The sequence below is a fragment of the Chanodichthys erythropterus genome, chromosome 18, assembly GCF_024489055.1.
Source record: "Chanodichthys erythropterus isolate Z2021 chromosome 18, ASM2448905v1, whole genome shotgun sequence".
Classification (NCBI taxonomy): Eukaryota; Metazoa; Chordata; class Actinopteri; order Cypriniformes; family Xenocyprididae; genus Chanodichthys; species Chanodichthys erythropterus.
This window is the reverse complement of record NC_090238.1, coordinates 19209005-19225353: the sequence shown is the minus strand read 5'-3', so window position 1 is coordinate 19225353 and position 16349 is coordinate 19209005. Positions and strand designations below refer to the sequence as shown.

The following is a 16349-nucleotide window of genomic DNA, read 5'->3' as shown; positions in this document are numbered from 1 at the left end:
GTGGCTCTTAAATAAAAAGGCTAAGAAAAATTAAGTTAGTTCTTTATTTGCATAAAATGTAAATACACAACACTTTGCATTTCTTGTTTATAAGATACACTGTTATCAGAACGCTTTACAACTACAGCCATATAAAAACAGCTAAAATAAGCTTTTAAAAAGATTATACATAATACAAAACTTACAATCATCTCAATTGTGTGCATTTAGTTTCATTCAGTGTATACAGTACTGTTTTATATTATCTATATAGAACAGATGAAGCAGCTTCTGGCTGTATGTTTATATCTCATTAACAAGCCCTAGTAAATAAACACAGTGACCTAATCTTCAGGAAATGATTTAGCTTAGGAAACATGCCTGTCATAGTGGGTGATATTGTGACTGTAAATACATTTCTAGACCAGTAATCAGGATGTCGTTGACAGACATGTGTAAATTATGACTAGTATGTGGGCTTGATTCAGCATATTAAAATTCAGTGGAATTCACAATGTTGACAACGCCCAAGCATGACATCATATCAAATGCCTGTATATTTACAATGATTTTAAAAACAAAATTCAAGTAATTTTCACAAGCATGTCAATTCAATGTATGACCAACAGTTAGTCGTTAATACAGATCTGCTGAATCATTTGTGCAACAACCTCATAAATTAACACAAACTAATCAGGACAAACCGGCTTCCTTGTACAAAGGCACTTTCCAAATCACTACCGACTAAATTATTGACTAATGCTCCATCTTTCACAATAAGACCTTGTATGGCTAAAGTTTTTTCTTTACGTGGCAGATGATGTCTTCACAGACTGCCCAGTGCCACCTATGTTTTTGTTTGGTTGATCCTGTACATCTTTTTTGATGGATGCAGCATTGGCTGGAGCCAGACGGGCTCGGGTTGATGGGGATCCTGGACTCTCAACATTAATGGCGGGTTTGGACAACCACTGAAGGATGCGCGTGGAGGGACGGTGGTGAATAGAGAGTTGGCGAGAGCTGTATCCGGACATTGCAATCCCCAAAGCACCAAGAACAACGGCCACCCTCTGCACTACAAGATCGTGATCCCTGTAGGTCACAGTCTGCACTGCTGACGTCTGAAAGAGAGTGCAAATATATCATTATATCGTGTGATGAACAGGCAGACATCAACTTTCAGGTCAAATTTAATTAGGAACATCTCAACCTGCATGACTGCATGATGACTCTTTTCTTTTGGCTATGAAACATTAAATGTTTTAACAATGGCCGAATACACTTGTAAATCCTAATAATTCTATAATGACTGGATTGTGCTGAAAATGGTTTGTAATTACATGAAACAGTTCTCTAATGTAACGCAATCTCTAAATTTGAGATGTGGAATGTTCTTGAATTCTAGAAAACAATTATTCACCACTACATCAATATCCAATCAGCTTTATGTACTGCAGTTATGCCCCAGTTCAGGTGTAAATACACATAGTATACATATACACAGCTATAAATATTTACAGATGATAAATTCCAACTGTAGTTTTTTATCCATAACCTGCACATCCAGATTCTTTTACTTACCTGCAAGTAGCGGATGTATCCTGAAGTAGGACGTGGGAGACCAAAAAACATGCCAAGTTTTTCACTAGGCCTCGATGCGCTGTTTGTGAGCAGGACTATCTCTTGCTATGGTTCCTTGTTTATTTCCTTTCTGACAGAGAGGCTTCACAGAGGATAGAGCTCACTCAGGTAGGACTGGACGTCTATCACGTCTTCCTGTGATCATGGCTTATATAGACAGTCGCCGTCTGTCTGTCTGTCTGTCTCTCGATGAGATTACCAAAAGAGGCTAGTGTGCACTTAGACAGGCAAGCTATGACGACAGCTGCGACAGTAAGTGATGTGAGGTTAAGTTGTTGTGAAGGACGACATCCTTGTATAGCTTGGCATGTGTGAAGCCGGAAGGGGATAGAAAGTCTACTGACACAGGTCAGAGGCGACCCAGTTATCAGAAACAGCAAAAAATAAATAAATAAATAAATAAATAAATTAAAATAAAACCATGACATATATATATATAAAAAAGCAATAAAAAAATCAGATGGTATATACACCAAGAATGTATTACTATAGTGCAGACAAAAGTACTATAGGTAACACCATGCTAGTTTTTGTAGTCAAAACTACTTTTGTAGTCATTTGATGAGGCATCAACCTTTCTAAGAGGTCAGAAGTCAAACTCTTCCTGAACACAATATATTTTAAGTAAATTTGCACAACTGTTAAAAAGTTGAGTCAGATTTTTTTAATGTTTTTGAAAGAAGTTTCTTATGCTTTCCAAGGCTGCATATATTTGATCAAAAATCCAGTAAAAACAGTAATACTGTAAAATATTATCACAATTTAAGATTTATTAAGGTCTATTTTAAAATGTAATTTATTCCTGTGATGACAAAACTGAATTTTCAGCATCGTTACTCATCTTTAGTTTCACATGATCCTTTAGAAATCACTCTAATATGCTGATTTGCTGTTAAAGAAATGTTTTTATTGCTATCAATGTTGATAGTGATATAAATTATGTTTTTTTTTTTAATTTTTATAATAATATAAATTTTATTTTAAATATTTTTTATGTTTATATTAATATAAAAATATTTTAAGATTTTTATGGGAACTTAATTTTTTCAGGATTCTTTGATGAACAGAAAGTTAAAAAGCATTTATTTTAAAAGCATTTATTTGTAACTAACAGTGTAGAAGCTTTACTGTTACTTTTGATACATTTAATGATTGATTGATTTCTTTAAAAACTCTTACTGACCCCAAACTTTTGAATAGTAGTGTAGATTCCAGAAAAAAATCTGTATGTTGTGGCCATTTTGTCTCACTTATTCACCTAGTTAAATATCTGTTTGCTGCTACACTGCAAAATGAACCTGTCTGGAGTTTCGCCTCAGGGTAGAGAATATAATAAACAGGGGACAGCAGAATATTGTCTTCCCAACACAGTACTATAGACCCTTCAGCCACACAATGTTTGATCAGTCTGTGCACTGAGGGCCTCACTGGGGACTGACAATTCTTGTGCTTTATGAGGACCTGTTAAACAAACAGACCCTCACTCAGTGGCAGATCATTTAGTATGTTTAAATTAAATTGGTTTTCTAAGCATTTATGACATTTATGATTTGCTCCACCTCTTTGCAGGCTTTTCATCTTTTGATCGACCCATATGGATATATATGATACCAATAAACTGCTTTCAAAAGCTGCAGTGAGCCTTTAGTGTGATGATATGCTGGGTTTAGTGCTAAAACAAGATGATTAGCAATTTTATTTTGTTCCTTTCAACTGCTATAATTCCACCATCACACCTGCTGTGTCATCCGCCTCATATTCCAGCTGGCGTAAGAAAACATTTCTCAGAGAAACAGGAGGGTTACTATTTCTAAACACTGTAACCTAATGGGAAGCAATAAAAAAAAATAAAATAAAAAAACGTATTCTCTGTCTGAGCAAACCCAGATCCATGTGATCCTATAACGTCATCAAAGCCTATGTTGTGGGTTGCCTTGCATACCTCAGATTAGCACAAACACACGCAGGGCAGTCTAGAGATGCTTGTTTACCTAAAGTCATCCTTCCTTGATGTCATGGATAAGCCACTGGATCAGTTTAAATGGATCTTTGTATGTAGTGCACTGCAATCAATGCAGGTAGGTATATCAAACAATCACTGGAAACAAGGACAAATTAGTTTTTTCTTTCATGAATTGAAATAAAACTTTAATAAATATCTTAATAGCTGCACTAAGACATATTTTTGCAGTCACACAGTGGCTTGTCACATCGATGACCCAGAGTAACACATTAAATGTAAACGAACGAACAAACAAAAAAACAAAAAACATAAATGTGGCTGTTTTGGGGAAATTAGCAATCTAGTGCATAAAAGCTTAAATGTCATGATCTAAAGAACTCTGAGATCACTGAGAGGCTGCTGACGTTCTGATGTTAATGTAATTAGCTGCTAAGAGGCTAAACCACAGACTCCTCATAATGAGCTGTTGAAGGTGATCCAGCATCATGGTCACTAACAGTACTGTGTTTGGACTGCAGAAACATACTGTCTGGAGCAACACAAAGTGTATTGGTGCCCTACGATGAAAGAACAAGTAGCAGAAAATGTGTAAAAAATATATATTTCATAAGTAATTATTAATGCGAATGCAAGATAAACCAGAATATCATTCTGGGTCTTCAAAAGGAATCCAAATTGTTGCTGCTGCTGTTTGATCCTGAGTTCCTTGAACTCCTTGACTATAAAACAGCTTGACTAAAGATCCCTTTTATAATGAGATATTACAAACAGACACCTGCTGGTTATTCACAGTCGTTTTCCTCTTAAGCTCCGAATCTGGGGGAATCATGTCTTCTGCTCTCTCTGTATGGGCAGAATCTCGGTCAGCCAGTACTCAATAAGAGTGCATACCACTGAAGCCTCATCTGTAAAACAAGAAAGAGAAAGATTAAATAAAACACTTAGCCATATTTATGCGTGTGCTTATATTTGCTTAGGTATCACGTAATTTATGTTTCCTACTGTCTGGATTGGGTTGATATTTTGGCCAGAGATTAAAAACAACAGGACCAAATAAGGGCTAAATGAAAATAAAAAGTACTGCTTTATTAAAATGCACAATTGCATCTGCATTTCCATACAATTTTTAGTTGTTAGAACATCTGAGGGAAATCACACTGCTGCACTAACAGAGTAACAGGGCCAATGACCTGCTGCAACTACTGGTGGAAATAATGGTGTATGGGGGGAAAAAAATGGATAAATGTTATGTCCTGTGGTTGTCGTGGAAACGGAGGCTATGTTTAGGAGTCACCATGGACACCTGCATGGAATTTAGTGAATCCGCTGGGTGCCTGTAGCTCCTCAGTAAATCACTGATCATCTTATTAAGGTCTAATCTGAGTTCACAAACACACATTCATGAAAAGTCATGCTAGAAAAAAACACTATGGGCACAACTGTTATTGTTGTTTTTTGATGAATATAAAGCCATAAGTTTCCTAGGAAGCACTTTGTATGCTGCAACTTTTTCTTGAGTGATACTTTGACTATGTTGAGAATTGAACACTAGTTTACTAATTACTGAATGTTGCACAATGCACATTGTACACTGCATAGTGAAAAGCATTATTCAACTATAAACATTTGAAACAGTAGTATGCGGTCATCACATGACCGTCTTTAAGTGAGTGGCATCCAGTTAATGTCATGCAAATAAAGAAAAATATATTTAAAAAAAATATACATCTACCATTCAAAACTTTGGGGTTGGCATTTATTTGATCTAAAATACAATAAAAACAGTATTTGCTGAAACACTATTTAAAATAACTGTTGTCTATATTTTAAAATGTAATTTATTCCTCTGATGGAAGGTTCACAATTCATCTGACCATTTTTCAACAACATACATGTTTTTACTGTCACATTTTAATACTTTAATGCATGAATAAAGTATCAATAAAGAAAATACTTTTATCAACAGAATAAAAGTATCAATTAAAAATATATATTTTAGTGACCCCAAACATTTGAATAATGGTACCTTGTGTATTTGGGGGCATTTTTAGTTCAGTGTCTTGTTAAAAAAAAATCTTTTGGCAGTGAAATCATATAATAATGAGTAAAGGAAGACATGTTAAAAAATTAATTAATTCTAATATTTTCTAAAAACACACATGCTTGATGTTCAGACATGGGAGGTCCAAGCGCCCTCACTCACCTGCAGGCAATATGCTTGCATCCATGAATTCTTGCAGCTGTGATTTTAACTGCTCTTCATTATTCACCAGTACAGCCCTGAGTCCACACAGCCTGGAGATCTCAGCAGGGGGCAGCGTCCCACCTGAGAGACGAGAGAATAGAGCCTCAGCTGCAGGGAGGGAGAGAGAAGAGCCGCTTTCTTCACAGGAGCCTGAAAAGAAGAGCAACAATATATTTGTATATTTCATTACTTTTATACACAAACATATATTTATATTATATATATATATATTTTTTTTATTTATTTAATTTAATTTAATTTAATTTAATTTATATATATATATATATATACATACACACACACACTAGTCAACATTTGAAGTGGATCAAAACGTTCTTCTTACGACAACTCTGATGAACGCTTTTGATCCAATTCAAATGTTGTCTAACATTGTATGACTAACTACTAATTATATATATATATATATAAATAAAACCCCACTCATTATTTTTTCAAGCTGTTACGTGTCTTGAAAAAGGTGGTTGCTAACAAGTGGCTAAATGGGATGTACAGAGGATCTTTAGCTTTTTATTGCTGGCAACTGCATTTGGGCTTCAAAATTCATAAATGTTGTGCTCATCTGTGAAAATGACCTTGATGGACAAAACATGTAAGTATCATAAAATTTTGTTGATCACATAATAATCCAAAAACCTATGGAGAAATTCTTTTGGGTTTTTGTCAAGAGTACCAGTGTGATACTAAGTGCTGATTGGCCTACATCATACCTGCACCACTCTATACTCCCATTCAGCAATAATGAATTAAATTGACAATAAAGACTTTTACATAGTTAAAATTATTTATATCTCAAATAAATGCTGTTCTTTTGATCTTTCTAGTTATTAAAGAATCAAAAACCAAATGAGCATATTAGAATGATTTAGGAAGGATCATGTGTCATTGAAGAGTAATGGCTGTTGTTTAAGCTTTGCCATCACAGAAATAAATTACATTTATTTATATTGTAATAATATTTCACAGTTTTATTGCTGTTTTTACTTTATTTTTGATCAAATAAATGCACCCTTGGTGGCCATAAGAGTCTTCTTTTAAAAACATTTAAAAAAATCTTACCAACTCCACAACTTTGAACGGTACAGTGCATTTATCCTCAATAAAGAGAAAAGCGATAAAAGTATAAATGCATAAAATGCATTACCAGAGGACTTGCGATCAGAGAGGTAGATCTCCTGTGTGGTACGAAGTAAGTCAAGCACCTCCTCTAAATTTCCATGTCCACTCTGTGCATATGTGAATTCAACAGCTCTCACATGAGGCACCAGTCCAAGAGCGACGAGTTTCTCTTTGTGACGTTTCTTCTTCATCTTCCGCTTTCTGTTCTTGCTGAGCCTCTCTGTGCTCAGTGAGCTTCCAGTGTGCCCTTCATTGCTGGCATGTACAGCATCTGTCTGACCCTGAACAGCGCCCTCTGCTGGAGGGGTGTATATCTTGGCTGTAGTAATGGAAGACACTTTTTTCTTCCTCCTCCTCCTTTTCCTCTTATGTAACTCATGGTCATCTGTGTCTGAAAGATCCAAAAATGGCTCAATGGTGAGGAGGATTATGGATTTTCTCACAGTATAATTATTACAAAGGAGTTGTAAAGCATCAGGCTCCATTCTCTGTAGAAAGAGGTTTAAGGTGGCTGATTTGTCATAAACGGATTTAAATAAATTCACTATAACAACTGAATGACATCAGTTACAGCCTCTTTACATTTACATTTATGCTCTTAGTAGACTCTTTCAAAATAAAAAGCATCCTAGAAGAAATGTGCACATGCTGTATAAGAGGCAATTACCAGAGTGGATAGCGCGCGCACGCACGCGCGCACACACACACATACACACCCCTTTGCCCTTTCAGTAGTTTTCTGCAGGCTTTTCAAGCTCCTTAGGACTATACAAACACATGGAGTTGTGCTGAGCTATTGATTTTTTTCATCTGTATTCAGAGCAGAGAAACCGCACATCTGAGCGACACACCGCAGGATGCAAAGATTCAGCTCCTCAGCATACAACACATACAATGAGACCAGTTTGCAATAAAGGAGTGATGAGAAAAGGCCTCAATAATATGGACAGTATGTGAGTGTGTGTGTGTGTGTGAGAGAGAGAGAGCTTGTGAACGAAGTTATTGCTGCTCTGCAGGTCTACTGAGGTCTATTCAGATCAATAGCAACAAAAAGACAGTAGGAGGAGAAAATCTACAGAGCTTTTTAGTGAAAGAAAAGAGAAGTACAATATGCATAATGAGTAATGTGATGAGTAATGTGCAATAAAAGATGCAACAATGTCACCTATAGAGAAGGTGCTTGGTTTTGTCATTAAATATTTTGGGTGTCATTAAAATTCGATGTCATAAGTACAAGAACAAATATCCAAAAAATAATTACAACAGACTCATTTTGTTAAACCCTTGATTTGGCTTGTCCTGCCCATATCAATGCCACAATAAATGATCATAAATGATCAGGGCAAAGCAAATATCTCAAATAGTCTGATTTAGTCTGTGATTTATGTGCGAATTAAACATATAAATGACTAATTTTGTGTGTTTGTCTAGATGAAAATTCCAAACTGTTTTCCTAAAAATATTATTTCTTTTTTTTTTTTTTTATTTATCCTGGGTGCTGTGGCTAATACGCTCCACTGAATCAAATAATTTGATCATTTGGATCCAAAACAGGAGTTGCAGAATTAATATAAACACACAATTTATTAGTCAACAGTAAAATATCAAACAGGATATCAAGATACATCTGTATACTGGCAAATATAATCTGCAGTGACTAATAACTAGTCAGGATTATTTGCAGGGATTACTAGGATCACTTCACTTGAACTAGTGGTATCCATTTTCTACTGAAGAAATCAAATATAAAAGAAAAGAGATGACCTAAGAAGTGTGTCATTAATCAGAATGAAAAAGGTTGTCTCACCGACTGGGCTGTTCTCAGACTCAATGGATTCTGGATTGGACAGTGTGACAGGATCAGTCCCGCTAGTGATCAGGTAGCCTTCAGGAGGAGGAAGTACAGTGTAGAGCTTTTTGCCTTGTACTACAGATGTACTTTTCACATTACCTAAAAAAGGGAGAGAAAGAAAGGGCGAATGAGCAGACAAGGCCCTTGTTAGTGCCACATGCTTTTTGAGACATTACCTTTCTTGCAGCGTGTTATATATAGCAGTTTGTGAATGTAAAATGTCTGCAGTGTTTCAAAGATTAAAGTGCATGAGAAATGGAGTTATTGTCTCCCAAAAGAAAGAACCGATTCTGAACTGCCTGAAACAAGTCATTAGCAATTCCAGTCTTATTTCCTGCACAAACCTATGTAGGTTTGTAACAAATTTGCATAATGTCAGCCTATGGTCTTCATTGGATGCCCGCAAAAAAACGTCTACTTTAACCAACCCTCAAACACTGCAGTTGTAGCTGAGGCCCAGAAGAGTTTGGTTTGTGTTGTCGACATTTGAAAAGAACCTGTTTTCTGCGCTGCGAAAGCAAATACACTCTGCATGAACTTCTAAAGGATAAGGACTCAAGCTTGAAAAGATAGGGTAAAACAATACCATTTTTACTGTTTGTATCACTGTGTGTACAAGTGCTGAGGAAGCCTTGGGAGTTGAAATTTAAATATACCGCTGTAAGCGGTAGACCAATCATAACAGATTGGGACATCTGACCAATCAGAGCAGAGCTGGCTTCTGGAAAGTAGTGGCTTAAAAAGATAGAATACTTTATCATAACATTTCAGGCAATGTGATAACAGAGGTGACCCTGCAATGTAGATTATGAGAAATTAAAGGATTAGTTCACTTTCAAATGAATATTTCCTGATAATTTACTCACCCCCATGTCATCCAAGATGTCCATGTCTTTCTTTCTTCAGTCGAAAAGAAATTAAGGTTTTTGATGAAAACATTCAAGGATTTTTCTCCATATAGTGGACTTCAGTGGCTTCCAAACGGTCAAAATTACAGTTTCATTGCAGCTTCAAAGCATTCTACGTGATCCCAGATGAGGAATAAGGGTCTTATCTAGAGAAACAATCACTCATTTTCTAAAAATAAAATAAAATTAAAATTGTATACATTTTAACAATAAATGCTCATCTTTAACTAGCTCTCTTCTTCTTCTTCTCTATTAGAATTCCAGCAGTGTAGACACTGCTAAGTGTATTACTGCCCTCCACAGGTTAAAGTTTGAACTAATTGTTATATACAATATGCTAATGCAAGTATATAACAATTTAGTTCAAACTTTGACCTTTGGAGGGCAGTAATACACTTAGCAGTGTCTACACTGCTGGAATTCTAATAGAGAAGAAGAAGAAGAGAGCTAGTTCAAGATGAGCATTTCTGGTTAAAACTTATATAATTTTTAATTCTTCTTAGAAAATGAGCGATGGTCTCTCTAGATAAGACCCGTATTCCTCGTCTGGTATCGTGTAAAACGCTTTGAAGCTGCACTGAAACTGTAATTTTTACCTTCAACCGTTTGGAGGCCATTGAAGTCCACTATATGGAGAAAAATCCTGGAATGTTTTCATCAAAAACCTTAATTTCTTTTCGACTGAAGAAAGAAAGACATTAACATCTTGCATGACATGGGGGTGAGTAAATTATCAGAATTTTTATTTGAAAGTGAACTAATCCTTTAAGGTGTTTTTTGACCTTGGATGCGTGTAAACCTATTGCAGAACCCCAAAACAAAATTAGAAACCTTTAAAATAGCATTATAGGGCGCTTTAAAACTTAAACATGAAGCAAACTCTGACCTGACTTTTTGGTTGGGATGGACTGAGGTCTTTCTGCAGGTGGCACAGGTGTGCTCTGCTCCTGGGGAACATGTTGCAGCACACTCTGCTTTTGGGCTGCAGGATACAATCTTTGCAGGACCTTGGACTGGAATACTAACACACACACACACACACACACACGTGTCAACAGTAAAACACAAGAGTTCTGTAGTACGTGGGCAGAGTCATACATTTTTACTCAATGCTCTCTTCTTACCTTCTTTTCTGACAGACATATCAGCGGCTGAGAATCATGATGACCTTTTCTTCCTCAAACGTACACAAAATTACACTCAATAACAATAATTACAAAACACTGTTTTGATAGGTGTAAACTGTGCGGGTTAATGGATGGTAAGGCGTCTAATTTTGGAATATTTTACATATTTAATCAGAAACCAGTATTTAACATGTAGCACTTTAAAAAAAGCTGGAAAATCAGAAAACTGCAAAGAAAATACCGTCATGCTGCTTCTCTGCGTTGTCGTATTTCCGACCTCATCATGATGGCGTCTGAGCGCGCAGCGTCCTGAACTGCGCCATCCAGCGGCGTGGACAAGCGCTACATCACCTCCAGGGGACCGCCGCATCTTCACCCGCGGGGCGGCGACTGAGCACATGCACTCTCAAAACTTCGCTGCCATCCTCACCATGTAGCTGCAAGCTCAAGGAATACCTATAATGTCAGCGTGGAAGAAGGTACGTTCAGCAATTTGTGCATGCTTGTTTCTTGAAAGGTGCAGAAGAAAACAAAAAGTCTACTCTACTCTCACGAGCTTGTGCGCGGCGGCGCGCGGGATGCAGAGCTCAGCATTACATCACTCACCTGCCGAGAGAAGGCGTGACATTTTCACCTGTCGGATTCAACTAATATTTTGAACATTTTTTAGCTAGGTTTGTCATCAATTTAATTTAGCCTTTTTTTTTTTAATGTTACTCAAAATTATACAAGTTTGCTTATAGTGTTCATTCATGAATACTGATCATGACTTGTAAACAACTTCTTAACCTAACTGGTTGTTGGTCAACTGGAGTGCATTTTTTAAAACTGCTAAATCCATTCTTGCTATGCATGCAAGCTTAAAGGGTTAGTTCACCCAAAAATGAAAATTCTGTCATTTATTACTCACCCTTATGCCGTTCCACACCTGTAAGACCTTCGTTCATCTTCAGAACACAAATTAAGATATTTTAGTTGAAATCCGATGGCTCAGTGAGGCCTCCATAGGGAGCAATGACATTTCCTCTCTCAAGATTCATAAAGGTATTAAAAACATATTTAAATCGGTTCATGTGAGTACAGTGGTTCAATATTGATATTATAAAGCGACGAGAATATTTTTGGTGTGCCAAAAATAAAAGTAATAAATGATTGAATTTTCATTTTTGGGTGAACTAACCCTTTAAGTATGTATACCTCAAAGAACATTTTCTAGTGTAGACTGACATGTAAACATGCACTTCATAGTCACCCAATATTACGTTACATCCACCTGCTAGACTTTTGAGAATCGGTTACATGGATTAACACTAATCTGAATATCGTGGGTGACAGAGGGACATCCCCTTTCCTAATGATGTGAAGACATGAAGTTGTAAATAGACACTCTATCAGTATATATTGGTTATTGAGATATATTATATATCTTCTTTTAAATTTTTTTTTAATCACATTATGTTGGATGTTTAATTGTACATGCAGATTTACGTTATTTTTATTTTTAGATTACATTTGCCATCATCTAACACTCACTTAAAGGCACAATATGTAAGATTTTTAGATTTAAAAATCCAAAAACCACTAGAACAATGTAATATATTTTGTTGACTTATGTACTTACATTATCCCAAACGTTTCCAACAATGTTTAAATCCAGAGAAATCTACAATTTTAATCTGCGTTACCCTCGATTTACAGATTTACTAATATCAATCTAGATTACTGCCAAAAGCAACAAGTCTACTTTCAACATTCAACACACTCAAATGTATTTAGTATGATTGTTTTAACCATGCAAAATAGCGCTGCGTTACCCCACTACGCAACGGAAAGAGCAGCTGACTGCAGCATAAGCATAATAAAAGCTCCGCTGGACTCGAGATTGGTGTGTATCGCAGGTGTCTTTCATAAGCATTTGCTCAAGCGGCCTCGTTCTGCTCCCATGGCTCTCGACCCGCCCTGCTTCATACCACCATAACGTTAATAAGACTTAAATACTCATCCATGAACATGATTTTTGTCTGTCCGATTTCTTTCCATCAGCTGTGGAGGTGAAGATGACAACTCCCATGATTCCACTTTCATTCACCCCGTCATCAAGCTACGCCTTTGTTTCGAGTAAGCGACCTCTAGCGGCAAAAATTACATATTGTGCCTTTAAAAGCAGGGTAGGTGATTTATTTCAAAAACATTTTTTATGCTGGTTGAAAGTCTCTTTACATCCCGATAGTTAAGTGGTCTAAATGTATTTATGTGTATTTATTTGGTTGAAGGCGTAGGACCATAAAATGTTCATTCAATCATATCCCTCATTCCAAGAGCTACGATAGGATTTCCTACCTGCCTGTCAATGTATGTTTTTACATACCCTCGCACACCCTGTTTGCGCAGTTAGATGTCAGTAACGAGCAACGCATCCCAAACATTAGCCACCTTTTACATTTCCTCCTGAGCCGAAACAACGAGTTTATGCTGCATTCACGCCATTATACCGTAACTTGGAAGAGAAGGAAATGCGTGACGTTATACTCAAACCGGTTTGTGACTCAAATTTATGCGTTTCAATGGCAACACTATATCAACTCTGAAATGAATCTGCAGCAGTCAGGTGGTACAGGTCAGTGTTCTTTAAGTTGTTTATGTTCATTGTTATTGTAATGTTTTGTGCTTTGAGAAATTAGGTAGTTTATCGCCGTCTGTCCTGATGCTTTTGTTTGCTCCGTGCTGTACGCGTTCATGTGTTTTGGTGGAGCCGTGGCTTTAGAGACGCTCTGTAGGGAGGGTGGGATTGTATGCTTTCAGAGCTTGCTATTGCTAGCCTGTCTGAAAATTACGTACCCTACCTTTAAAATAAATCTAAGAATTTAATGTAATCTTTTGCAAATCTCAAAATGAATATCCCTTTTTAAAACTGTACATGTTATGATACATAAAGTCACTTCTAGTATTTAAAATAGTTGATATCTTTAGTTTATAATATTTCAATTTAAATGTATTTTTACAGAATAGTATAGAATTCAATTATTGGCCATAATGTAGGCTAATTATTCAACATTAGGGAATCCCTATTATAATGTTGTAAAGAAAAATTTCCCATTTTTTCATTTCACCCAAGATGGCATTCACACCTCAATCCAGTTGATGCTTTTGGGATAACAGTGGAAGGCTGTGTCTGTGTAGCTTAAGGATTGAAAGAGCGCTTTTTATCCCACAGTGCAAATGTGTGTGTGTCTGACTGTGATAGAGCAAATTTGACAAAATATGCATCCATTATCTAAGCTGTTCTCTAAAATGACTCTAAGATGCCCATTTTAAACATATTACATAAGCCAGCAGCAGATGCAGTACAAAGCTTCCCAGATGCAGCTGTCTGTCAATGTAAGTGCAGGGTGCAGCATTCATTTGCAGTTTCAAACACCAGCTCTACAGAAATAACTCAGACGGGCAGAATCAGCCTTCTCTGTATCTTGCACTTATGCTGATAGACAGCACATTTAACTGAGGATCTGAAGAGTTCTGTGGGCCATGCTGAGAGTTTATTAGAGGTTCTTATATAGCTGCTTTACCTGCTTTATCTTTTAAAATCATTTATTCAGTTCACTGACTTGACTTTAAAATTGCTTTATTATTTTTGTTAGTATGTAATCAGTATGCAATCAGTGATTAAATTTGCGTAAGCCAATATTAGAATTTGTTTACCATATCGCTATAGTTTAATATTAGCATTATTTTTCATCATTATAGTTTAAATTGGAGGTTTCAGTCCAATTTTGTATGAAACAAATCATTCACAGACAACTTCACAAACAGTATCATGATTTTGTGTTACAATAATACAAATGATCACAGAACTACTGGGATAAAAGTTATAGTTTGGATATAAAGACTGTCTACGATAGTGAACAAAATAGAGTAAATCAACTTTTGAAAGTAACTTGATGCTTTAAAGGGCACCTATTATGCAAAATTCACTTTTACATGCTGTTTGACCATAAATGTGTGTTGGCAGTGTGTGAGCAAAACCACCCTAGAATGAGAAAAATCCACCCAGTGGTTTTTTTACAATCTCAATAATTCATAGCACTGTCTCAGAACGCCCTGTTCTAAGATTGCTCTCACTGTGACGTAGAATTGCGCTAAGCCCCACCCACGTGGTTTGATTGACAATCTGGTTTTGGCATAGACCCCGCCGTCGGTGATCTGTCAACCATCCTCCATGTTTCAACGACAGCCGGTAATGTCTCCTAAGAAACATAAGTGTTCTGTTGTGGGATGTAATAATGAACATAGTAGTTTTCACTTACTTCCGACATCAGAGCCACTGAAAACGCAGTGGATGGATTTTATTTACGAAGGAAAGGCGTCACTCAAAATTCCAAAATACGTTTATGTTTGCGTAGGGCTGGACGATATGGCCAAAATTTATATCACAATATAATTCTTAATTTCGGTCGATACGATATAATTCCGATATCGATATGAACTATATAATGGCCTCAGAAAAACTGCCAAGAACGGCCACAACGTCTGAAAAACGAATTTGCCAAATCTATGAAATCTCTTCCTATAAAACTATATAATATTTAAGAAATAAAAACAGTACAAATAAATTTATGTTCAGCTTTTGTATTTAGCCTTCATACAAACATAAAAAATAAACATAAGACTCACTCACTTTTGTAATATTAATATCTTTAACATTAAACAATAACGTAGGCTGATTTTATTATCCTTAATATAGATTAAAACAAAAGTGCTTCAGCCAAGATAAAAATTGTGAACAGTAAAAACAGAAAAAAACAGTGAGAAACAACAAAATCACATTGCTGGGGCAGGAACATTGTTGAGTGTTGATGACACTAGGGGTGCAATGGTTCAAATTGCTCATGGTTCGGTTCGTATCACGGTTTTGGTACAGTTCGGTATGTGCTATTAGCACGTACCGAAACCGTGACCCTAAAAATAAGACTACTGTCAAATAAAAATAAAGAAAATAAGAACAAACGATCAAACTACAAGCAAATAAGTACATCACAAATAAGTACAATAAAGCAAATATTCAAATAAAATAAACAGTGCTTTTCAGGTTTTCAGGTATCTAACAGCAGTTTTCAGGTACAGAATGGATAAAGTAATCACATATAAAATAACACTGCATATTAACTTTACTGTATAAAATAAATAATATTAATCATTATTGAAGTTACAAAAACTATTCAGTCAAGAGCAGTGAGTGATTTCTTTGTTATTTGTTGTTTGATTTAACATTAAAAACAGGCAGCAGGAATATTTTTTTTCCATTTAACACATGCACGATCCAGTAGCTACATATATACTGTTACACATGCGATGTCTTTCTCGACTGTTATACGTTCACTTAAGACATAACCGACTATATTTGCTAGGATACTCGCCAAGACGGGCATGTTGACTTATTTTTTGTATGAATTTGTCCGCCGAAGCACAAGACTTGAAAGAGAAGTCAGTATTTGCGCGC

The 16349-nt window shown here is 36.1% G+C and overlaps 2 protein-coding genes across 7 annotated transcripts; both read right to left on the bottom strand.

Moving 5' to 3' along the window:
• Positions 1–6: 6 nt before the first annotated feature.
• Positions 7–3628, bottom strand: zgc:193593 (uncharacterized protein LOC564090 homolog). Its single transcript, XM_067367906.1, has 2 exons — positions 1561–3628; positions 7–1100 (listed from the first exon to the last, which is right to left on the bottom strand). Exons 1-2 carry the CDS (start codon positions 1609–1611, stop codon positions 786–788), a joined length of 366 nt encoding a protein of 121 aa, XP_067224007.1. The 5' UTR covers positions 1612–3628; the 3' UTR covers positions 7–785.
• A 167-nt stretch (positions 3629–3795) lies between these two features.
• Positions 3796–11162, bottom strand: erich1 (glutamate rich 1). 6 transcript variants are annotated; one of them, XM_067367903.1, is made up of 7 exons: positions 11094–11162; positions 10850–10898; positions 10617–10746; positions 8773–8916; positions 6991–7356; positions 5787–5978; positions 3796–4488 (listed from the first exon to the last, which is right to left on the bottom strand). In XM_067367903.1, the coding sequence occupies exons 3-7, from the start codon at positions 10681–10683 to the stop codon at positions 4409–4411; spliced, it is 849 nt and encodes a 282-aa protein (XP_067224004.1). In that variant the 5' UTR covers positions 10684–10746; positions 10850–10898; positions 11094–11162; the 3' UTR covers positions 3796–4408. The 6 variants fall into 6 exon arrangements, with proteins under 6 accessions (XP_067224004.1, XP_067224006.1, XP_067224005.1 ...); XM_067367905.1 differs by having other exon boundaries at positions 10850–10893; positions 11094–11158; XM_067367904.1 differs by having other exon boundaries at positions 10850–10902; positions 11094–11140.
• Between the last annotated feature and the right edge of the window lie 5187 nt (positions 11163–16349).

Bases quoted from the DNA above. Each gene is read 5' to 3' on its own strand.
- zgc:193593 (XM_067367906.1), bottom strand. From the start codon at position 1,611: ATGTTTTTTGGTCTCCCACGTCCTACTTCAGGATACATCCGCTACTTG. The intron at 1,101-1,560 runs GTAAGTAAAAGA...ACTCTCTTTCAG, and splicing joins GATACATCCGCTACTTGCAG to ACGTCAGCAGTGCAGACTGT.
- erich1 (XM_067367899.1), bottom strand. The intron at 8,917-10,611 runs GTCAGAGTTTGC...TCCCTTTTTTAG, and splicing joins CATCCCAACCAAAAAGTCAG to GTAATGTGAAAAGTACATCT. The intron at 5,979-6,990 runs GTAATGCATTTT...TCTTCTTTTCAG, and splicing joins CTCTGATCGCAAGTCCTCTG to GCTCCTGTGAAGAAAGCGGC.